This window comes from Lissotriton vulgaris, chromosome 3_1 (genome assembly GCF_964263255.1).
Source record: "Lissotriton vulgaris chromosome 3_1, aLisVul1.2, whole genome shotgun sequence".
NCBI lineage: Eukaryota > Metazoa > Chordata > Amphibia > Caudata > Salamandridae > Lissotriton > Lissotriton vulgaris.
Window position 1 is genome coordinate 2017526160 of NC_141689.1, and position 21718 is coordinate 2017547877.

The 21718-nt window shown below is 44.7% G+C and overlaps 1 protein-coding gene across 1 annotated transcript; it reads left to right on the top strand.

The window, feature by feature from the left end:
- Window positions 1-10907: 10907 nt before the first annotated feature.
- SLC25A4 (solute carrier family 25 member 4) lies at window positions 10908-21404 on the top strand. Its single transcript, XM_086962497.1, has 4 exons — window positions 10908-11304; window positions 13230-13716; window positions 14663-14803; window positions 20993-21404. The coding sequence occupies exons 1-4, from the start codon at window positions 11194-11196 to the stop codon at window positions 21148-21150; spliced, it is 897 nt and encodes a 298-aa protein (XP_086818623.1). The 5' UTR covers window positions 10908-11193; the 3' UTR covers window positions 21151-21404.
- Window positions 21405-21718: the final 314 nt, after the last annotated feature.

The window sequence follows — 21718 nt, forward strand, 5'->3', positions numbered from 1 at the left end:
ATACATTCCTTAGTGACTTCTTAAATTGCGATTTCTCAATTTGCCATTTTTGCAGCCTGCGTATCGCTGACTGTGAATTCAGAAGGATATTCACAGATTTCGGGCCTCGCAAATTAAGAAAACGCAATAAATTGCGTTTTCTTAATTTGCGAGGCGAAAATGTGTGATACATCGTGTTTCTCTATTTCGCATTTGCAAACGCTCTTTTTTTGCGATTCGCAGCATTTGCGAACGCTAAATAGTTTCATACATATGCCCCTCTGTCTCTTATTGGATGGTCCGATGACGTGGTCAATCACACCACCATGATCACACTCATATTTCTAGAGTAATTTGTTTAATCAATGTTGTCATTATGTGATCCACAACCTGTGTACGCACATACATTTATTCAAATTAAATGTTACAATTTTTATCGTTCTCATGAGTCCTTCTCGTTGGGTCCACGGAAGAAGTATATACACTGACTTTGGGTCCCTCGGCCAGTCTCGTCTCTTGGCAGACAAACAATGTTTTTCGTAGCTGATCAACCTTGGACTTTTGCTCTCTTCTGCAGCGTTAAGCTTTTCTGTCTAGTTATTATGTTATTCATGCTTTTCTCCAGCCCCCATCTACCATGTCAATTTTAGGAAATGCAGGCCCATTCAGTTCACTATGACGAATAAAACATAGGCATCTATTAATTACATGAAATGCACTGTTCACTGTTTACCACCCACCTTTGGACAATCCCATGTTAATATCTTTCTTAGCAAAGCATTAAGGCAAAAGCAGCATTTACTTATTATTATTTTTAAAGCAAGATGCAAGATCCAAAGAGACCTAGTCATTCATTATATTTTTGTTTCTTTTGAAGCTTAATGTAAAATGCGGCCTAGTTCTTTCATGCATTAGTTCACATTCGTGCACGCATGCGCAAAGAGGTTGCCAGTGTATTTATGAGATTTGTACGTTAGTTACCACTGCACTGTTAGTAAATATTACGGGGGTGTCAATCTGAGCAGGTTTTTCTTTTTTACAAAACCCTGCTTCATCAGGAGTAAGTTCGGGATTTGGTTCACATTTAGTTGTAAGGCCATGATTCGCCCTAGAAGACATTTTTTTCAAATCATTATCTTCAGCATAGACATTTAGAACTGTAAATAAAAGTGTATTCCTTTAAATGTTGTGAATTGCATTGGCGAGTTTTATAATTGACATTCATTTTTAGGTAATATTGTGATAAGAAATGTGTGAATCCATTTTTGCAAAAATAATTTGTGTGGGAAATCCGAAAAACACATAAAAGAACTTTGGCTTTGGGACTTCCATCTCAAGCTTGACGTATTTTATGGTGGACTATTTACTTATACATGTAGAATAGTTGAGCATGTTGCTCTCCAAATGAATTTGGCAAATCCAAGCATTCCAGGGCTTAGACAGCTGCATAAATTATACTAAACACCTGATAGGAACTCTTGGAAATTCCCTGTCTTCAGATGGAGAGGAATCTACCTGCTTGTATGTGTTGTAGATACATTCCAAAAGAAGCATTTGGCAAAGCAAATAGGTCTCTCCTTTTCAACCTATTCACGTCACCATTCTTTTGTTATTGATGTGCAACATCAGCAAAAAAAAAAGAAAACAAAGACGATGAAATGAGAGTGTTAATGTGGGTGTATGTGTCATTCCGCATTCATGCACATTCCTGATGATGTATACGTGCAAGTATGTAATTACTTTGCACGTCCATGTGTGATCAATGTTACATATGCATGGGTTATAATGCACGCGATTCCTGCATTATAACTTATGCGCATGAGATAAGTGCCATTTTATTTTATTTTTGTATTCACTTTTCCAAGGTGGCACACATCACTTGAAGCAGTCACTAAAAACTAATCTTTTTTGCTTGTGTGAAAGTACTTTTTGAAACCAGAGCAGCCACAGCAACAAATGGCACTTGCCAGGACCCTGATTTTTTATTTTTAAATGGCGCTGGCAGCGCGGAGGGTGAGAAACAGAGGAGTGGATGGGGAGAGGTCAATGTGGAGGGAGGGATCAACTGGAAGTGGGCAGGTTAGTAACAGAGGATCACGAGGTGGGGCGTGGAATGGTACAAAAAAAAAAGTTTTAAAAGCCTGGGTGCCAAGTAGGGGAAACAATAGATGGGCTAGAGGGAGGAAGGAGCAATAGGAGCTTCTGAGGGGGGATTTGAGGGGGGAAGCAACACACGAGGGAGACAGAGTAAGAAAACACATACATTTCTATGGAATGCTTAATGAAAAAGAAAAAAGTAGTTCAGAGAAAGTGAGCAGTGAAAAGATACAAGCCGTCAAATCATAAACATGGTAAAGAAGCTGTGCTCCAGGGAAGGGGCAAACACAAGAAAAAGCACGAAAGCCTCTAAGAAGTAAGTAAATGAGAGTGCCAAGAAATCTAACCAATGTAAAGTAATAGGCTGGTGCTAAGCGCACTACAAGTGTTTGGTATGTTCCACAGGGGGTTATTCAATAATAGACAGCTAAAAGCTCTCTGTAGGTGAGACCTAAAAGAAGCAGCTCTCCACCTAAAGACACAGAGCTAACCACATGCAAGGATTTAGGGCCATATGTACGATGAAGTGCCGGAGCGTGTCGTTAGCCTCCTGGGTTGAACGATACGCTCCGCCACTTCGGAAACGCAAGTCTGCACCATATTTACAAGAATGTGGTACAGCCTTGCATTTCCCCCTGTGATAGCGCTAAGTTCACAACTTAGCGCCAACGCAGGCTCACTTGCACCAGAGTGTAAGGGTGTCTGTGTACAGGGGATGATTGGTTATGTGTAGGAAGGTGTCCCTTCCTGCACATAAACAATCCTAAAATGCGATTTTGTAACTTTCATGTGTGCTGGGACACCTTCCTTTATATAAACTTAACCAAACCATGGCATTTTGCTTTTTCCAGGTGTGCTGCACAAGGCAGCACGCATGGGAAAAGCAAAAACAAGGAGAAATAATGCATTTCTCCTTGTTTCGCCACCTTAAGACAAGGGTTTTCCTGGTCTCAATTTTGGCGCTGTTTCCTATGTACGCCAACCTTGTACATAGGGAGCAGCGTCAAATACAATGGGTGTTGCAGTGGACCACCCATCACAACACCCACTGCCAGCCGCGGTGCGTCCATTGGGGCGTAGCCCCATTAAGCCCTGGACGCACCGTGGCACTGCAGCTAAGCTATATAAACATACCGGCACAAATTCTTCAAATTAGCGCAGCGCGGGAGGAATAGGCGATCAGATGATCATGTCGATGCCTGTAATTGGTGCGGTCCGGAGTGCGCAGGGGGTGGGGGTGGAGGGGTGCGGGTCTGCTGGTCTGCTGCAGCTGCGCATGAGGATTCTGGGCTGAGACTTGCCCGTGCATGCGCCTTTGCGCGAAAAACACTTTCGCCATAGAGAAGGGGCCGGGGGTGCGGCTTCAGCCGGGCCGAGTGTACAAGGCTGCCCAGGGCGAGTGCACAGTGTGCCCCCCTAGCCAATCCTGGTGCTGCATGCAGCGCCAGGATTGGCTGGTCCACCGCGCATCCAATAATGGATGTTGCGCGGTGGACCAGCCAATCCTGGCGCTGCATGCAGCACCAGGATTGGCTAGGGGGGCGCGGCGTAGGTGGGGGCAGAGTGGCGCGACCCCGGGCAGGAGGAGAAGCAGACGGCGGTGAGAGCCCCTCATGTGCCATCGCCGGGACTTTTGAATGAGCTTCTCTGCGCTATAATTCCGACGAGTGTCGTTAGAACACAGGAAGAAGTTGTATAGAAGAAAGATTGACCACGTCTTCTAGATTTAATGGCGATAGTATAATGGGAGAGCCCAGGAGGCTTAAGCCATGTGAGTTACCATCAACAGCGTTGACAGCCGGCCTTTCTTCTGCCCTTTGAAGCACTAAAAACTGCTGACATCGGAGAAGGGACTTTCGATAGATGTCAGAGGAAGTTTGACCATGTGCAGCGGGGTAATTCATGCAGGCACTATGTCGATGCTCCTGAGTATTTGATCCAACACCGGTCAAGCAGCGGTAACCTTCTGTGAATGTTACCTGACCTTCTAGACGCTATAATCCTGACTTTGGAGCGGTAGTGTCCGATGCAGCACCGTTCTGGCAGACAGAAAGCAGGGCATTGATGGCCCCGGCATGTAGCAGCACTCGGGCCACTACCCCCCCCGCCACCAGACTCCCCCACCGCCGCCCCCCAGGAGCCACCATGGACGGCCGGCTGAACGTCACCCCAGAGGCGCTGACCCGCCTTCTCCTCGAGCACAATATGACCCGGCAGGAGTTCATCGCGGCGTACGGCATCAAGCCGCTGGTCTACATCCCCGAGCTGCCCCCTGGCGCCAAGGTGGTCTTTCTTGTTCTTTACATCTTCATCTTCGCCCTGGCGCTCCCGGGCAACAGCCTAGTGGTCTTCATCATCGTGCGCAAGAAGGCCATGCGGACGGCTACCAACATGTTCATCTGCTCCCTGGCGGCCAGAGACCTGCTGGTCACCTTCTTCTGCATCCCTTTCACCCTGCTCCAGAACATCTCCGAGTGGCTGGGAGGTGAGTGTGGGCTCGTCAAGCGCTGCGCGCTGGGCTTCGAGCTGTTTCTAAGCGCTCCTAACTCTGACAATAGAAAACGAGGGCATTGGGAGATTATGAGCCTGACTCCTCTAGCGCTTCGTGGGCTGTTTCTAAGTGGTCACAACTCTAGCGGATACGAGAAGCTTCCCCAGAGTGATTAAGGAATTGGTTTATATAGTGCTTTCTGTTGGGCTTTCTTTGATCTGTTTCTAAGCGCTCGCAATTCTGACAGATGAGTGAAAGGAGCCACTGAGAGACTAAGGGACAGGTTTATATAGTGCGTCAGGCTGGGCTTCGGTCCGCATCTAAGCGCTCCGAATTCTTGCAGTAAAAGGAATATGTCATAGAGAGGTTATGGGCCTAACTCTTAAAGCACTTTATGAAGTGTTTCAGTCTGTTCTTAAGTGCCCAAAACTGGAACAGACAAGAGAACAGTGCCATAGAGAAAGTAAGGGTCTGGCTTATATAGTGCTTTATGTCGGGCTTTGCTCTTTTTCTAAGCGCTTGCAATTCTGACGGATGCGAAAAACGAGCTACTGAGAGATTATGGGTTTGGTTTATATAGTGCTTCATCCTGGGCTTCGGTCCGTTTCTAAGCGCTCCTAATTCTGGCAGTAAAAGAAGCATGGCATGGAGAGAGTATGGACCTAACTCTTATAGCTCTTTATGAAGTGCTTCGGTCTGTTTTTAAAAGAACGTTAGGGTCTTGTTTTTATAGTGCTTTATTAAAAAGGGGCAATTAGCAGTTGTGACAGCACTACGATATACAAATAAAACACCTTGAACACCAAGTACAATTTGGGTTGTTTTCACTTGTTTTATTTGTATATCGCATTTGAATAATACCAGGCTTTGATCTGTTTCTAAGCGCTGGCAGGTAAGTGATACTAGCCACTGAGAGACTAAGGACTGGGTTTATATAATGCTTTACTATGTGCTTCGTCCTATTTCTAAGCGCTGCTAACGCTGGCAATAAAATCATTATGACGTTGCGAGGTTATGGACCTGATCTTATAGCGCTTTTATGCTGTGTTTCCGCCTGTTCCTAAGTGCTCACAACTGTGACAGATAGGAGGACAGTGTCACAGAGAACTGAAGGATCTGGTTTATATAGTGTTTGTGCTGAGCTTTGATCTCTTTCTAAGTCCCCCCAACTCTGGCAGATAAGGGAAATCTGCTTCTTGGAAATTAGTTTCAATAGTGCTTTGTGCTGAATTTTCGTCTGTTTTTCTCGCTCCCAGCTCTGTCCGATAAGAGAACATTATGATAAGAGAAGAGTCACAGAGAGCTGAGGGGCCTGATCTATAGTAGGGTGGTAATAGAAACTTGCACGGCAGGTTGTGTTTGCTCGGATGTCATCACTGCTGGCTATATTTGAAGCTACGAAAGCCAAGGTCTACCACTGAGCGGACATTCTGACACTCTAGCTACTGGTCTTCACGAGGAAGAGGGGAGGGGAGTGGGCATGGGGATGCCGTTGAGGTTGGCTGTGCTGTGCTGTGCCTAGGAGCTGGAATCTGTTACCCAAAATGCGAGCTGGGCCTAACAAGGATGGAACAGTGAACAGGAGGAAGAGGGGAGGGGAGTGGGCATGGGGATGCCGTTGAGGTTGGCTGTGGCTGTGGTTGTGCATGTAGTGTGAGGACATGACAAACGCCTGTAGGTAATCTATGTTTCCCAACGGCTGTGCAACTTCTTCTACTCTTAGAGCTGAGATTTCCATGAAAGTCTTATAGTCTGAGCATAATAGGACGGAATGTATGAAGCTCTGTGGTTATACTGAATAAGCAGCTACCTACGTTATGCCATCTATTAATTTAATAACTGCACTTTCACAATTGCTTTATTAACCTTCCTGCTTTCTCAAATTTGCTTGAAAATGCACGATTTTTCTTCTCTTTTTTCAAAATGTTGGGGTTCGGGCTCACTCGCTGCGCTCCGTACGGTGCTGTATGCAAATCACTTTGCGCCCCACCACTTTCAAATGTCACCCACCGCACCTGCACACTGCACGTCCCTTTCACACTAAACATAGCGTGAAAGGGTGCCTTATGTACAAGGCAATAAGAACATATGGTATCCCAACTGGTATTATTCAAAGGCAATTAGGAAGGATATGAGTACAACATTATCCAAAAGGAAGCAAGGAGACTCTATTTGATTATTGCATGTGCTCATGGCATCATTTATGTAGACAATTTGGAGAAAAGGGAAAAAAGGGGCAATTAGCAGTTTTGACAGCACTACGATATACAAATAAAACACCTTGAACACCAAGTACAATTTGGGTTGTTTTCACTTGTTTTATTTGTATATCGCATTTGAATAATACCAGTTGGGATACCATATGTTCTTATTACATTCTCTACCCCAATCCCAACACGGTTGACTGGTTTTTGCTCCTGGTATTGATACAGGATTATGTACAAGGCAGCGTTAAGGCTTAACGCTGCCTTGTACATAAGGCAAGGCCCCTATCACCACAGGAACGTCACAAAAAGCGACGTTCCTGTGGAGATAGGGGCTTGTACATATGCCCCTTAGAGTTGCATACTTTACCCTCAAACATAGAAATCTACACACTATATGACCTAGAGTCACTGGCACAGTTAAATTGACCGGCCCGGAAAAATCTACTCCGTGGAATTTTTTACTCTTAGACAAAGGAACTGTCACTTGACACAAGCTAAACAATACAATCACATGAACTTAGTCTTTGAGGCTATTCCTTGCTGAGCCAAGAGTATCTAAGGTCGAATATGCCTGGGTATGATATAATGACATTTTTAAGGTTAAGATTGTTTTATATCCCGATCTATGAATTCGAAGGGAAATGGAACCCAGTTTTTAAAGACAAAACCGTTTGTCGACTGTGTGGGCTCACAACTGAATCCCTTTTGCATGTGTTATGTATTTGCCCTAAACGTTTGTATTTACGAAAAAAGCATTTGCAACCTATTTTTAAAACGATAAAACTAAGAACAACTGTGGAGGCTGTGAGGTACTGTTTTAGTGTTAGAGAAGATAGTGCAATATTAATGCTAATGACATTTTTAGACCAGGCATACAAAGCATTAACCTCATGATTTTAGCACTCATTTTTATACCCTGACTTGATTCCTTCTGTATCTAGATTTAAGCAAGTTGCTCTTACACATCAATCTTAAATTACTTGTTTTTGCACATTTTACGCATTTGCACTAAATTTGCGTGTTCACAAAAATTATCTCCTGTAGTTCTACAGTTCTTAGAAGGCCAATTAGATCTGCTGTAGAGGCTGCTCAAGACTGTGATAATGTGAGGGACAACAGTGCAATCCTAACGGAAACAATATTATTAGACTAGGCTTACAAAGCAAATAATTTTGTAATTCATGTATATTGTTTTGTACTCTGTTTTAATTATATTTGTATCTGGATCTATGCAAGTTGCTTTTATATTTTGAACAAAAACCATATGTCTCTGAACAAATGTGCACTGCCCCGAAATCTGGTATTTAGGAAAAAGTATCTGCCAGTCATTCTTGTTAATTGCAAAAAACACAGTTGATGGACAGAATGCAGAACAATGTCTTACATTCACCCCAGTACAACGATCTGGGCCTAAATCCATCGTTGTTTTGCACTCCACACCACCCTAGGTAAGACAATGGCTATATGCAAATCAGCCTTGACCCTGTGCCTCATGGGAACAGTCCAGCCCGAACTACCAAGCCATGTCTTTCCTAGACCGGAATCAAGCATCCAAGGACCGGTTTCTGGCTATCAGCCTTCTTCAGCCTGGATAGCTTGACTCCAGTGATGTGGAGTGCCTGGGAGTGGGCAAAAGAACGATGGATTTAACCCAGATCTCTTGACTGGAGGAGAATGTTTGAATCATTCAGCATTCCGTCCATCATTTGTTGCAGTTACAGTTTTCACCCTAAGTGGAACGGGTATAGCCAGACGTGGGCCCCTTGCTCACTGTGCCAGTAGATTCAAGATAGCCTGGCTGATGAAGGGTGACATACCCAGAGGCGCAACTAGAGCCAAATTTCGGGGGGGGGGCTAAGAAAAATTTCGGGGGGGCTGAACCTTTAATCAGAAGGCAGAGTGGAGCTGCAGGGGCTTTTAGAAGGGGTGAAACAACTGCAAGGCCTAATTAACATTCAAATGGTCTTTTAAAGACCTGTGAAACATTCAGGTGCGGCTCTGTGTGTGCCCGGGATCTGTCTCATCCCGGGCTGCCACACACGACGGGGGGGGGCTGAAGCCCGGGGAGTCTGATGGGTGTTGCGCGCTTGGACATACCCCGAAACCAGTCCCAGGCTGCGTGTTTCCGGTCCAGGGAGTACCTGGTTTGGCAGTTCGGTCTAGACTGTTCCCATGAGGCACAGGGTCAAGACTGATTTGCATATGGCTGGGTGCAAACTGGGGTGGTGTAGTGGGCAAAAGAACAATGGATTTAACCCAGATCTCTTGACTGGATGAGAATGTTTAAATCATTCAGCATTTCGTCCATCATTTGTTTCAGTTACACAATTAAATTTTTAGACCAGGCTAATAAAGCATCAACTTTGAGTTTTAAATATATTGCCTATACTCTGAATAGATTCCATCTGTGTCCAGATCCATTTTAACTGTTTTTATGCTTTGGTTTTATAATGCTACGATTCTAGAATGCTTAGTGATCATCTAATACTTGTACTGATTGTGATGTTTTATACGTTTTATTGTAATATTTTGTTTAATACAACAATTTTATATTACTACTACTGCCCAGAGTTCCTTTGCAAATGAAAGTGTGTATATGTATTTCTTAAGACATTTAGAACATGTAAGCCTGTTTTGGAGGATCATAAGCTAATGCCAATATACAAGGGGCTTTCACAACAATAGTAATCTGTGCTGAGGCTATAAATGGGGGCATTTGATAGCTAATTTTGTGATTTGTTCTGGGGTCTGTTTAGACTTCAATGTCTGACTTTTTTTGTAAACTGTCACCTGTTTTTGCAAGTAAATAATCCCTCCTAGATGGCATTTTTAATATACAATAAATAATTGAGGGGTGAATGTGTTACACTTCCTTTAGGTGTGTTTATGTATTTTGTAAAGCAGAAAGAGCAAACTGAATGCATTCTAGGAATCTTACAGAATGTAATGTTCTGAGAGTCTGAGAAATTGAACTATTTCGCTGTAGGACACGACATCCATCATCGCTGCCAGATCTGCAATTCAAACTCCATGGTCATTCAGACCTTGATTTCTGTCTGTTGAAACTGCACATAAGGGTGCCAATTTTGAACATTTCGAACCTGAACAAGCAGGGGAAAGGCTATGTTCCTCTCTGCCAGAGTATTGCAGCATCCTCTCATATGTAAATATCCAACACCTACTTTATATCTGAGTTTCATGACCTGAAACAGGGTAAAAAACGCGCCACTCTGTCCCAAACAACAGCCAAACTCCCTTCCACCTTTATGGTGGCACGCCTCCAGAAAAGTGATACCTGGCATCTCACAGTGGAAGACCAAAGGTTAGGTTAGTCTCCTACACTTACACAGGTGAAAGCACAACCAAGTTTGGCAGCAGACACGCGTTTGACCTCAGAGACGAAAAACACAAATATATGGGGTACAGCTGAACAAATACAAAAGGGGAATCTTTCATTAACACTTGGAAGGGTCGAAAGGATACTGTGGGTGTGAGGCAAGGATACTGTGGGTGTGAGGCAAAAATAATGAAAACAGGATGGTGAAATACAGTTAACAGGAATAATGAAGTTGAAAGGGACTCAAGAAAGAAACTCCATTTAAAATATATAGGAAAATATGGAAGGCAAAATAAAATAATAAAAAGCAGGGGTTTGGCAAGGTGCAGGGAGTACCAAAGGAAAATTAGATGGGAATGTAATAAAGGACATTGCGTACACAGCCAGAATGTTCAATAGGTGAGAGGTGCCCATAACACTTAATACGCGATTCGGACAACAAAAGAGCGTTTAAGGCACTGCAAAGCACATACAAAACATAACACAGCATAACCTGACAATGTGCCAAATTGTATGCATCATTAACGAAGTATGCAGATATACTAATACTCATGTTTTATTCTCAATAAAATGTTTTAAAATTAATAGAAGCATTTCTTTTATATCTGTAAGTTTTCCGTAGCGTATCTATGTGCAGCCCACTTGTGTTTATGGAGTTTGTGAGCGCCACTGCCTTATAAATAGAGACGTGACATGTGACCTGGAGTGTGTCCCATGAGCCTCCCTAGACCCTCGAAGGTTCTATTTATACAGCGGCCACGTGCTTCAGAAGGGACACGGTAACTTTAATTCGTCCTTTAAACGCCCCTACAGCCTGGGCGAGGCGAAGCCCTCAAGGGGTCCTCCATGCCGCAACAGTATGGCGCCCGGGACCCCCATAAAAGAGCCCCGCCAATGAGAGGCGCGAGCGCGTGCTTGGCCCCTGCTCTCTTCTCGCGAGACCCCGGCAGATTATAAGGGTGGGCGAAGGGCAGCAGCTGGTCCCATTTGCTTGACATTGCGGAGGAGGAGGGCTCGGGAAGGGACGAGGGTGGCACCGGCTTGCGTGTATTCTACTCGGGTGGACCTAAACCGACGCCAACATGAGTGACCAAGTGGTTAGCTTCCTCATAGATTTCCTGGCTGGTGGAGTGGCTGCTGCCATCTCCAAGACAGCTGTCGCTCCCATCGAGAGGGTGAAACTGCTGCTACAGGTGAGCCAGATGTGAGATGTCCTGTACGAGATGGCATGAGGGGGGGGGGGGGAGTTGATGCACTACGTGATTTGTCATTCCCGGATGGTACAGCTGGCACTGCCAACCAGTACTTTTCCGTTTCCAACCTGACAAGAAAAAGTTGGAATAAACTCTGTAAAAGTGGTCGAGCCAGACTAGTGTGTTGGGAACGGATGTATCTTGACTTTAGGAACATTTAAAAAGATGCACTCTTTTAGGTATCTCCTCTCCCCTTCCCCACGTGCCGGCTGCTGTGTGCCTAGCAGCTAAGGGAGCTGAGTGACTAAATATGGAAACATGTCACACGCAAGGGCTCGGTTGGTTCCCACTGCCTGTTTATAGAACAGAGCTCCGCGGACTGGCATACCGGGCTGCGTGCGTCTCTGGCGGCACAATAACGTATGCCTTTTTAAACTAGGGCGTTGGGTGCGGGTATAAACTTGTCGATTGCAATGTGTTTTTTAACTGTGTGGACGGAATCGGTGCTCAGTGGTGTTTGTACAGGGTCCTCGGATTTTCAGTGCTGATTAGAGACGTGTTTGCAGTATATGAACATTAAAGCGTGTGATAACAAAACGCTGCGTTTCCTAAATGTAATCCGACTCTTACTCCAAGCCTGAAGTGTTCGCAGGTATAAATCCACCTGCTTGAGGATAAAACTCGATTTTTTTTTGTAACAATGAATGCATTTGACGTCTTTTTAAAATGTGTGTGCGTATTTTGGTGAAAGTGGTTACATATTATAAAACAATGCAGCGACAAGCATTGCAGGCAGAAGTTTACGATTTCAGGGAATAGAGGCGCAGTGATTTGCCCGAAATCACATAGTTTATCCAAGTGCCACTGCTGGGATTACAGCCCCGGACTCCAATTTAAGAGGTGAACACATCCGCCCCAGGGCCACATCTCTTTTGCAAACCTGTGTCTTCACACACTTTTTTTTTAAAGAAATACTAACTGCCCTTTCAGTGTCCCTTCGATACTGCACAACGCATTCTAAATGGAAACTAAATTCTGGTTGACATTTCAATGACAAAGGTCATTGGTCCTTTACAAATTTGACATATGTGAAAGTTGCAGGAGGTGTTGGCAGAATCTCCTTAGCTAGAGGGCTGCAACAGGCACAATAATGGTATCTTATTGGCTCCTTTGGGTTTTGCACTTGTCACTTCTCGTGAATCCTTTTTACCCAACCAGAAGAGGTGTCCCCGGACTGACCTTCAGCGCTCTGCTGAATGAGAGACACTCAGAGGCCTCGCGTGGAGTATCTTCCCCTCTCGCTGTGCCCCCTCCACCTTTTTGGGAGGGTGACCTCTATGGACCCATGGATGCTTCTTCCTGCTGCACATACACAACATGGCACAAGAGGCGCTTGGACGTTTAGCCACTCAGCCAGCGCCACCTACCGGTCAAAAACACTATGCATTTAGTACTAGACCCTTTCAGTACATGACACCTGCTCAGTTATTCGATAATATAGGTTTGATGTGGGAATTGTTCAGTAATGTTCACGAAAAGTTGAATGTGAAAAAAATTCAAGCCTTGCAATTGTTTTAAAGCATACATTATACAGTCACTTACAATATGTTTTTACGTTTTTATATAGATAAAGTATGCCTAAACTACTTCTTCTAAATAAAGCATATGGTTCTTTTATCGCCAGTGGTTAAACTGTGAACTAATGAGCCCAGTTTAAATATTGGAAAACACTGCAAGAAATAATGATACGAATTGATGGAAAACCGGTATTGACCTGCGTAAAAACCTACATATATATAATAAACCCATAATTACGTTTTCATTCCAATAGAAACAAATGTGCATCTTTGTGTTCCTTGATTTTTTATTTTTCATGTATTCCCTTTTTTTAACACTTCACACTTTTTCCGTTCAAACCCGTGCAGGTACAACATGCCAGCAAGCAGATCTCCGTGGACCAGCAGTACAAAGGGATCATGGACTGTGTGCGCAGGATCCCCCAGGAGCAGGGCTTCATCTCCTTCTGGAGGGGCAACCTGGCCAACGTCATCCGGTACTTCCCCACTCAGGCCCTCAACTTCGCCTTCAAGGACAAGTACAAGCAGATCTTCCTGGGGGGCGTCGACAAGCGCACCCAGTTCTGGCGCTTCTTCCTGGGCAACTTGGCCTCCGGTGGCGCAGCCGGTGCCACCTCCCTCTGCTTTGTGTACCCGCTGGACTTTGCCAGGACCAGGCTGGCTGCTGACGTTGGCAAGGGCCCCACCCAGAGGGAGTTCTCGGGCCTGGGCAATTGCCTCACCAAGATCTGGAAGTCGGATGGGGCCAAGGGCCTGTACCAGGGCTTCAACGTCTCCGTCCAGGGCATCATCATTTACAGGGCGGCCTACTTCGGTGTCTATGACACTGCCAAAGGTGAGCTGGTGAAGGGGGCATAGATCTGACGTGGGAGAGGCAAGCGGGAACAGAGCCCATGAGAGAACGTAGCAGGGGTGAGGATGGGCACCGTGCCACAGGTAGTGGTGACGCAGTTCAGTCATGGAAAGGTCAGGGTCACTGTGACATTAGTGGAAGCAATGTAATATGACACGTAAACGGGCCCTTGACCGAGGACGGCGGAGAAACCACTTTAAAAGCATAACTTTACATTTATTATACCAACTTACAAATTGTATTTGACTACATTTTTTTACTGGTGCTAGAAAATGTAAATTACTTTTTGATGTTTATTGTGATAAAACCAAATCATATTTCTTTTTAAATAGTAATGTTTTTAAATCACGTATGAATATTCTACATGTAGCGAGCCGTATGGTGACTCTGTATATTCATAGTTGAATTGTATCCCTTTTCTTCAGCTGTAGTGGTGCAAGAAATCAATCTGCCGTGTAGAAACTAAACCTGTCACAAGTGGCTGCTGTCACTGAAGCTGCAAGGCAGCTGGGGTTGATTATTGGAGTGGGTGGATTACATGTGGACATGGCTCAGACCTCAAGTCTAATGAATGAAACATTTACGGGTGGATTATTGATTACAAGCCCTGTTGGCTGGACCCAAGACTAGCCATGGGGCTGGGAATGCACACTGAATAGTTTGATTAGTCAAGAATGAAGGGACATCATTACAGGCCCTCTTGTGTCACACAGTGTTGTTTATACAATTATGACATGCTACACACTGAGGCAAACATCATACTTAGAGAACACTTTGGGACTAGACTGAGGCTGGAGTGAGGCGGTGGTCCTCCAGCTGTGTCCACCCCCTGTAACTGAATGCATCTGTCTTATGAGTGGTGGGAGGCGTGGAGGGCGAGGTGCAAGGGTCACCCCTGCCAGTGCTCACCAGTGCCCTCTACCCACAGGCATGATGCCCGATCCCAAGAATGTGCACATCTTCGTGAGCTGGATGATCGCCCAGTCCGTGACGGCAGTAGCTGGCCTGGTTTCCTACCCCTTTGACACCGTCAGACGTCGTATGATGATGCAGTCTGGAAGGAAAGGAGGTAAGAGGGCATATTTGTTTGTGGTGTATTTATAAAGCGCAGAAGGTATCTTGATGCTAAGACCATAGTTGACTAAAAAGCAGAGAGAACAAAGGAAGAAACAGTTTAAATCGCAGAAAATCACCACGCTTTTTTAAAGTTTTCAAAATTTACCAAATTGTTTTCTAAATTCCTCTTACATTTACGAAGACACTGGAGAAAGAAGAATACTCAGTTTCTCTGCTTGTAATATTAATATTCTGAAGGAGGGGGTCTCATACTTAGTGAACTATATGAATGTATTTTAAACTCAGTAATTTGTCCTCCACCTACCGGTGGTTCCCACACGTCCTTCATACATTGTGATACCACCCTGTGCCCTTTGTGCACTCCCCACCTCCCTAGTGCTCCTCACACAGTGATGGTACCTTCTCTTGTTCTTACATATATACATGGCATCAACTCCTGCCCCTGAGTATTGCTCACACATTGCCGCTCCCTGTGTACATGCACAACCAGGCCCATGACACCATAGCCACACACACACTGCTGTCCATGATGTGCATTCCACTTCTGACCGCCACCAACTATGAATTCTCAGAAAATGTCTGATACCCAGTCGTGAAAGTGCATAAAATGTATGGCAATGGTGATTCGGGACATTCAATTGGGGGTATTGTTGGGGGACGGGGGCATTCTTGGGGTTGGGTCTGTGAGGAAGGGGCAGAAGCATGTCTTCAACTACACTGTCCTGTTTTTTATTGGATTTGGCCACACTCAGCTGATGGTGCACGTTTAGTGCATTGAAATACACTGCCCGTTTCTAAAGCGCTACAGCAGCATCGCAAGCCAAGGAAGTGTCCAGGTGCTAGCCTGCAGGAAAGAAATTCACGTAATCCTACTTGTCTGCAAAAAGGAAGGTCTTAAGTATTTTCTTGAATAGCACTTTCGAGTCGAGCATTCTGAGCTCGACTGGCAGCTCATTCCAGAGCTTAGCAGCAAGTCACAAAGGACAGACGACCCAACCTAGATTTATTGAAAGTATTAACACGAAGAAGGCGCTGATTGGCTGAACAAAGCTCTAGAAGCATGATATATGGGAAGCCTACTTCTAAGGTGAACGGGACGTTTTTTCTGAATGATAAAAACACGATTAACAATGCTTTGAACTTAATCCGCTCGTTGATAATGAGCAAGTGAAATTGCTTTATGCCAGCACATTTTGATTGTGTCGTATTAGTGACATCAGGAATAGTTTTGGCTGCCGCATTTTGGACCAGTTCTAACTTCCTAATTAAGCCATCAGCAGCCCCCAAATAGAGGGAGTTCGCATAGTCCAATTTAGAAGTGAGCAGAACTAGCACAATTGGCTTCCGAATCTGAAGTGGTGGTACTTTAAAAATCTTTCCCAAAGAAAACCATCTGATAAGTTGATAACCATCACCTAAAAACCATCACCTAAAAACCATCACCTAAAAACCATCCTTTGTGGCCACATCTCTGTTGCCATTGTCCAGGCTTGTTGGCTAATCACAGACACATGTAAGTTGATCAAAGGAATACTCGCTATTTTCATCATGATAATAGTGGTGCCTAATCTGAACACTACTGTGGGGTCCTGAAATGGTGAGAAATGGTCTTACCTTTAACCAGATGCATAAATGAATACCCTGGTTTAGGGATAGAGAGACCATCTGGTATGGATGGAGGAGGATACCCTCTGCAGCCACACTTTCCTCAAGATGCAGTATCCAGCCATGATACCTATTTGTTCCTCCATCAGCCACACTCGTAGTGCAACCATATTATCTCGTTCATATGAACAAGAATTTGCAATGCAATCAGTCTCGCCTTTGGGACCTTATATGTATTTAGCTATGCACAGATTAGCATGGCACTGATTCTGTTACTCTCCCTCACAATGCTCTCTCCCTCACACAACTCCCTCCTCTAGATTCCACATCCCTAGCCACTCTGGCCGTCCGCATCAAGTCTGGTTCTCCTGACGATCGCTGTCCGCCTTCCATACTCCGGGACATCTGCCACTCTCTACCTGACTGCATCCTTCCCCTGCTGAACTCTTCTCTTTCCTCCGGGACGATACCCAGCTCCTTCAAGGAGGCCGTTCTGGTGCCTCTGTTGAAGAAGCCCGGAGCTGATCCCGCCGTCCCGGCGAACTATCGTCCTATCTCCCTCTTGCCCTTTTTCTCTAAAATCTTGGAAGCTTATCTCACCGCCTGTCTCTCAAAGTTTATCGAGAGCTCCAACTTCCTCGAAGCCAACCAGGCCGGCTTCCGACCCGGCCACTCTACGGAGACTGTGATCCTGGGGTGTTGGATGCCTTGAGAGACGGCGCTGACAAGGGTACCCCCCAGGCCTTGGTACTATTAGATCTGTCGGCCGCTTTCGACACGGTGGACCATAACATCCTTCTCCACCGTGTCGAGCAGGCCGGCATCCAGGGCCTGGCGCTGGCATGGGTCAAATCTTTCCTTACCGGGAGATCTCAGACCCTCAGCCTAGGCACGTTCAGGGCCCCTAGGGAGCACTCGCCTTGTGGGGTTCCCCAAGGCTCCTCCTTATACCCTCTTCTCTTCAATCTCTATCTTCGCCCCCTTCTTTTTTCTCTGAGGCAGTGGGACGTCACCGTCTTCAACTACGCGGACGACCTGCAACTCATCTTTCCTTTAAACTCCCCCTCTGCTATTCCCAATTTCCAGGCAGCCATGTCCCATATCCTCCAGTGGATGTGTCAGAACCAACTTAAATTGAACCCAGGAAAGACGGAGCTCCTTCTTCCCGGTAGGAGCTCTGCCCACTGGGGTCCGCACTTCTGGCCGGCAGAACTTGGTCCCCCCCCTATCTCGGTGGCCTCGGTGAAAAGTCTTGGGGTCACCATTGACTCCGGGCTATCTCTTGGGCCCCAGGTGGGGACGGTGGTCTCCTCCTGCATGTTCCAGCTGCGCAGGATCAGGAAGGTGGCTTACCTCCTCACTCCTGATGCCCTGCTGCAAGTTATTATGGCCCTGGTCCTCTCCCGCTTGGACTTTTTCGAATTCCATCTATTACGGTCTGCCTAAATCTTCCCTTCTCAGGCTGCAAATCATCCAGAACCAAGCGGCGAGACTGGCCCTCGGGATACCGAAATGGCAGTCTGCCAAACCCCTCCTCATCAAACTGCATTGGCTCCCTGTCAGCCTGAGGGCAGCCTTCAAGCTCGGCTGCCTCATTTTCAAATCTCTTTCTGGTTCTTGCCCCGCCTTCTTGAAATCCCTCATCCGGCCTTACTGTCCCTCACATAATCTTAGATCATCACACCTACACCTCCTGGTTGTCCCCCCCATCAAACTCTGCAGATATGGTGGTCGTAGATTTGCATATCTTGGCCCTAAATTCTGGAACTCCCTCCCCTCCTCAGTCAAGACCTCCAACACCCTCATCCAATTCCGTAAATCATTAAAAACCTGGCTCTTCCCACAACCCAGCTAAAGTCCCTCTGTCCCCTCAGCATCTAATCAGCGCCAGGAAACCCACGGTGACAGTGCGCTTTACAAGCACCCCTTAACATAACATAACATGGGTACTGAAACATCTACTGTTCTTTACCATGGAGGGAAATTAAGCACCAAACTGCGTGACATGCCTGGTATGGGAATATATAGAAATAAATATTGCCTTTTCATGATCATATCACTGAAAATACAAGAATCGAAAAAAATATTATTGCCAAAGGTTGCTCATAGAAGACAATTTCTATGTACTGGTACCTAGAGAATGCTAAAGTGATTCTGGTATTTTACTGACCTCTGCTGATTGTTTTCTATCAAGAAAGTTAATAGAGGCAGTTGCCAGAAAAAAAAGTCCCTCAGAAGAAAGCAATTCTGGTATTTTACTGACCTTCAAGTCAATGTATGATTCTGTCATTAATTAACAGAGTCATCCTATGGAATAAAAAGCCAAGAAACACAATGCACAATGCAAATTTTGATATTAGAGAAATTAGAGAAATTGTTTTTAAATAACTGATAACTCACAAACTCTGCAGCCAAGGCGGTCTAGAATTTATACAAGTGAATACATTGAATTATTGCTCCAATATGTGTGTCATTTCTAATGTTTATATACATTTCCCTCGTCATTACTGCTTGATTTTGCTCGCAAGAAAAGTGTCACTCAGTGGTTGAAATGTAACTCATAATTACACTGAAATTATAAAAGTGTCACACAAAGCAATCTTAAACCTTGGCAGCTATGGAACATTCATTTCAGTTACAGTGGGAGGCAAGGAGTCTCCTCCGCTTTGAAATCGAATGCAAAGGAACAGGACTGTCTCTTCCTTTGCTTTCGGTTTTGGCTGAGGAGACGTCCTGCCTCCTACTGCAGCTGAAGTATTTCAGCGCTACCTATTAACCCCCTACTTGGATGGTAAACAGTTAGCATTTTGCAAACAAAAGCATGGGCGCATCGTGCCCAATGATTTCTCCTCCCTCCCCCCTCCAACCCCCTGTCACCGGGAGTTCTCTAATGAAAGAAATTCGCATTTGAAATGGGTGAAGACTTGCGCCGCGGAGGACAACAAAGGTAAGATTTTAGGATCGAGTGCGCGCCCCCCCCCCCCCCCCTGGGATGGTGTCGCGCCCCCCTGGGGAGGCGCGCCCCACAGTTTGAAGAACTCTGGTGTATAGGTATCTGCGTTGTAAGCAGGATTCTTTTTGTGCAGGAAAGGATACCTTCCTGCACAAAAACAATCCTCAAAGGCATTTCCCTCTTTTTCCTTGTGCTGCATAATGCAGCACACATTGAAAGAGGGAACAAAAAGGAGAAATATCTTTGTTTCTCCTTGTTGCGCCCCCCTTTGAGAGGTGTCACATTTAGACGCATTCCCAGGTATACTAATGGTAAATCTGCGAATGCGCCAAAATTCATGGGTGGATATGTAAGAACACCCATATAACTCCTCTGGGGCAGAGTGACGAAAGGCAGTGACTTGCATTTCTTCGCATTACTGCACATTTACCAAGCCACGCATGGCCACACAATGCCCTCCTGACCACAGATGAAGAAAACCCCAGCTCTTCATATTGCTTCACCTCTCAGCAGCCTTCAACATAGTCAACCATCTCACCTTCATGTGCACCCTAAAGTCTCCAGTGGGATTCACTGTCAATGTCCTTTACTGTTTCTCCTCCTACCATATACATACATGTATGATGCACTTTATACCATATATACACAAAACACACCATTAGAACATTGAAAATTGGAAGACCCATACAATGCATGCATGTGTTATGTTTTACCTACTGTCTACATTATTTTCATCCCTATCAAGTCTTTGTGAAAGTACACAATGTGCACACACCTACAACTTAAAATATTGCATGATTTCAGTTCCAGAACACATGATACTAATTTCTACTCGGATTTAGTCTATGAGCTGAGTATATACATACAATGAGGTATTTGTGGGCACGAGCAGATCTTCAAAATCAATGCTTCTGTAAGTAAAAGTACTCATGTAGCTACTGAGCTGAAAAGGTAGATGTAAGTCAATGCACAGAGCCTATGTCTTCATTGGTTTAGTTCAGAGTGGAAAATATAACTATTTTCAGGGATGTTTAAATTACACCACCTTTACTTTGTGTGAAATATCCAAAATATGGTTAATTTTTGGGAACATCTTTATTCATCATTTGACATCCCATCGCAGAGATATCACACCTTAGATACCTTGTCTAATAAGCGCTAGATAGATCAAAGAAGACCTAAGGTGCTGTCAACCTGACCATAAGACCTGCTCTTGCCCCACATGCTAGTGGCTTAAGAAGCTCTACATACCCCACTCTACTTTGCGAGAACAAGTATAATTTCTGTGTGAACAATCCTCTAAATTATAAACATCCTTAAAGGGGCAATCTAGTGTGCATTAGGTAGTACTAAAGACAGTTATCGTTACCAGTATTTCTATCAATCACCAGCAATGGGTATTTCAGAGTTTTCCTTTGTTTGATGTCTGCTTGGGTTTGAGACCTGTTGTGAAATCTTTCACCAGATGACTTCTTAAAAAAAAAAACTAGAAAGAGTCTGGGGATCTCTTTTGTAATTGATAGTACGTTTAGGTTTCACGTTGCAGCTCTGTGATGTGAATGTTGGTTTTGAGGGTCCAATATCTCTACAGTAACTCATACATGTGCACTTCTGTTTCTATAGCTGATATCATGTACAAGGGCACAATCGACTGCTGGAAGAAGATCGTCAAAGACGAAGGATCCAAAGCTTTCTTCAAAGGCGCCTGGTCAAATGTACTGAGAGGAATGGGTGGAGCGTTTGTGCTAGTCTTGTACGATGAAATCAAGAAATATGTTTAAGTCTGAAAAAACTAGCCAGTGAAATTGTCTCGGATTCGTTTTGTAGCATATGCATGTGGTTTAATGGACAATGGGGTATTTCCTAGGGAAATAGTGAAGGCTAGCCGGACGAATCCAAAGAGAGGAGGAGCAACATTGTAAAATACTTCAAAGATGTCCACTAGATCATGACTTATTTTTTTTGTATTTAAATAGAACAATTATATCAGAACCAGAATACATGTAAGTTATCAATAAACATAAATTAAGTTATAGTGCCTTGTGTGTAATCTACGGTGGTATATTCTAAGTATAATATGTTGACGTCACAGCAAGTACTCACATGTGAATAGGAACCTCTGCAACTCTGCCTACACGCCCAAGTTCATTGAATGCGGGGTGAATAAACTAGAATTTGAGTACATATCTTTACTATTTAAACATGTTTTCTCCCATTTGTGTTTGTTGTAAATAGGTCTCCAGTCTTGTATATGTACTTTGCTCCTCTTTTATTAGAGGTGGTCAGGTAAATCCATTCACCATTAGCAAGGGCTATGTGCTCTTGGTTAAATATTCCAGTCTTTCCACA

What these genes read in the sequence shown, in the direction of transcription:
- SLC25A4 (XM_086962497.1), top strand. Translation starts at nt 11,194, where the DNA reads ATGAGTGACCAAGTGGTTAGCTTCCTCATAGATTTCCTGGCTGGTGGA. An exon ending in GGGTGAAACTGCTGCTACAG is followed by an intron (nt 11,305 to 13,229) that starts GTGAGCCAGATG and finishes AAACCCGTGCAG; the next exon opens with GTACAACATGCCAGCAAGCA. An exon ending in GCAGTCTGGAAGGAAAGGAG is followed by an intron (nt 14,804 to 20,992) that starts GTAAGAGGGCAT and finishes CTGTTTCTATAG; the next exon opens with CTGATATCATGTACAAGGGC.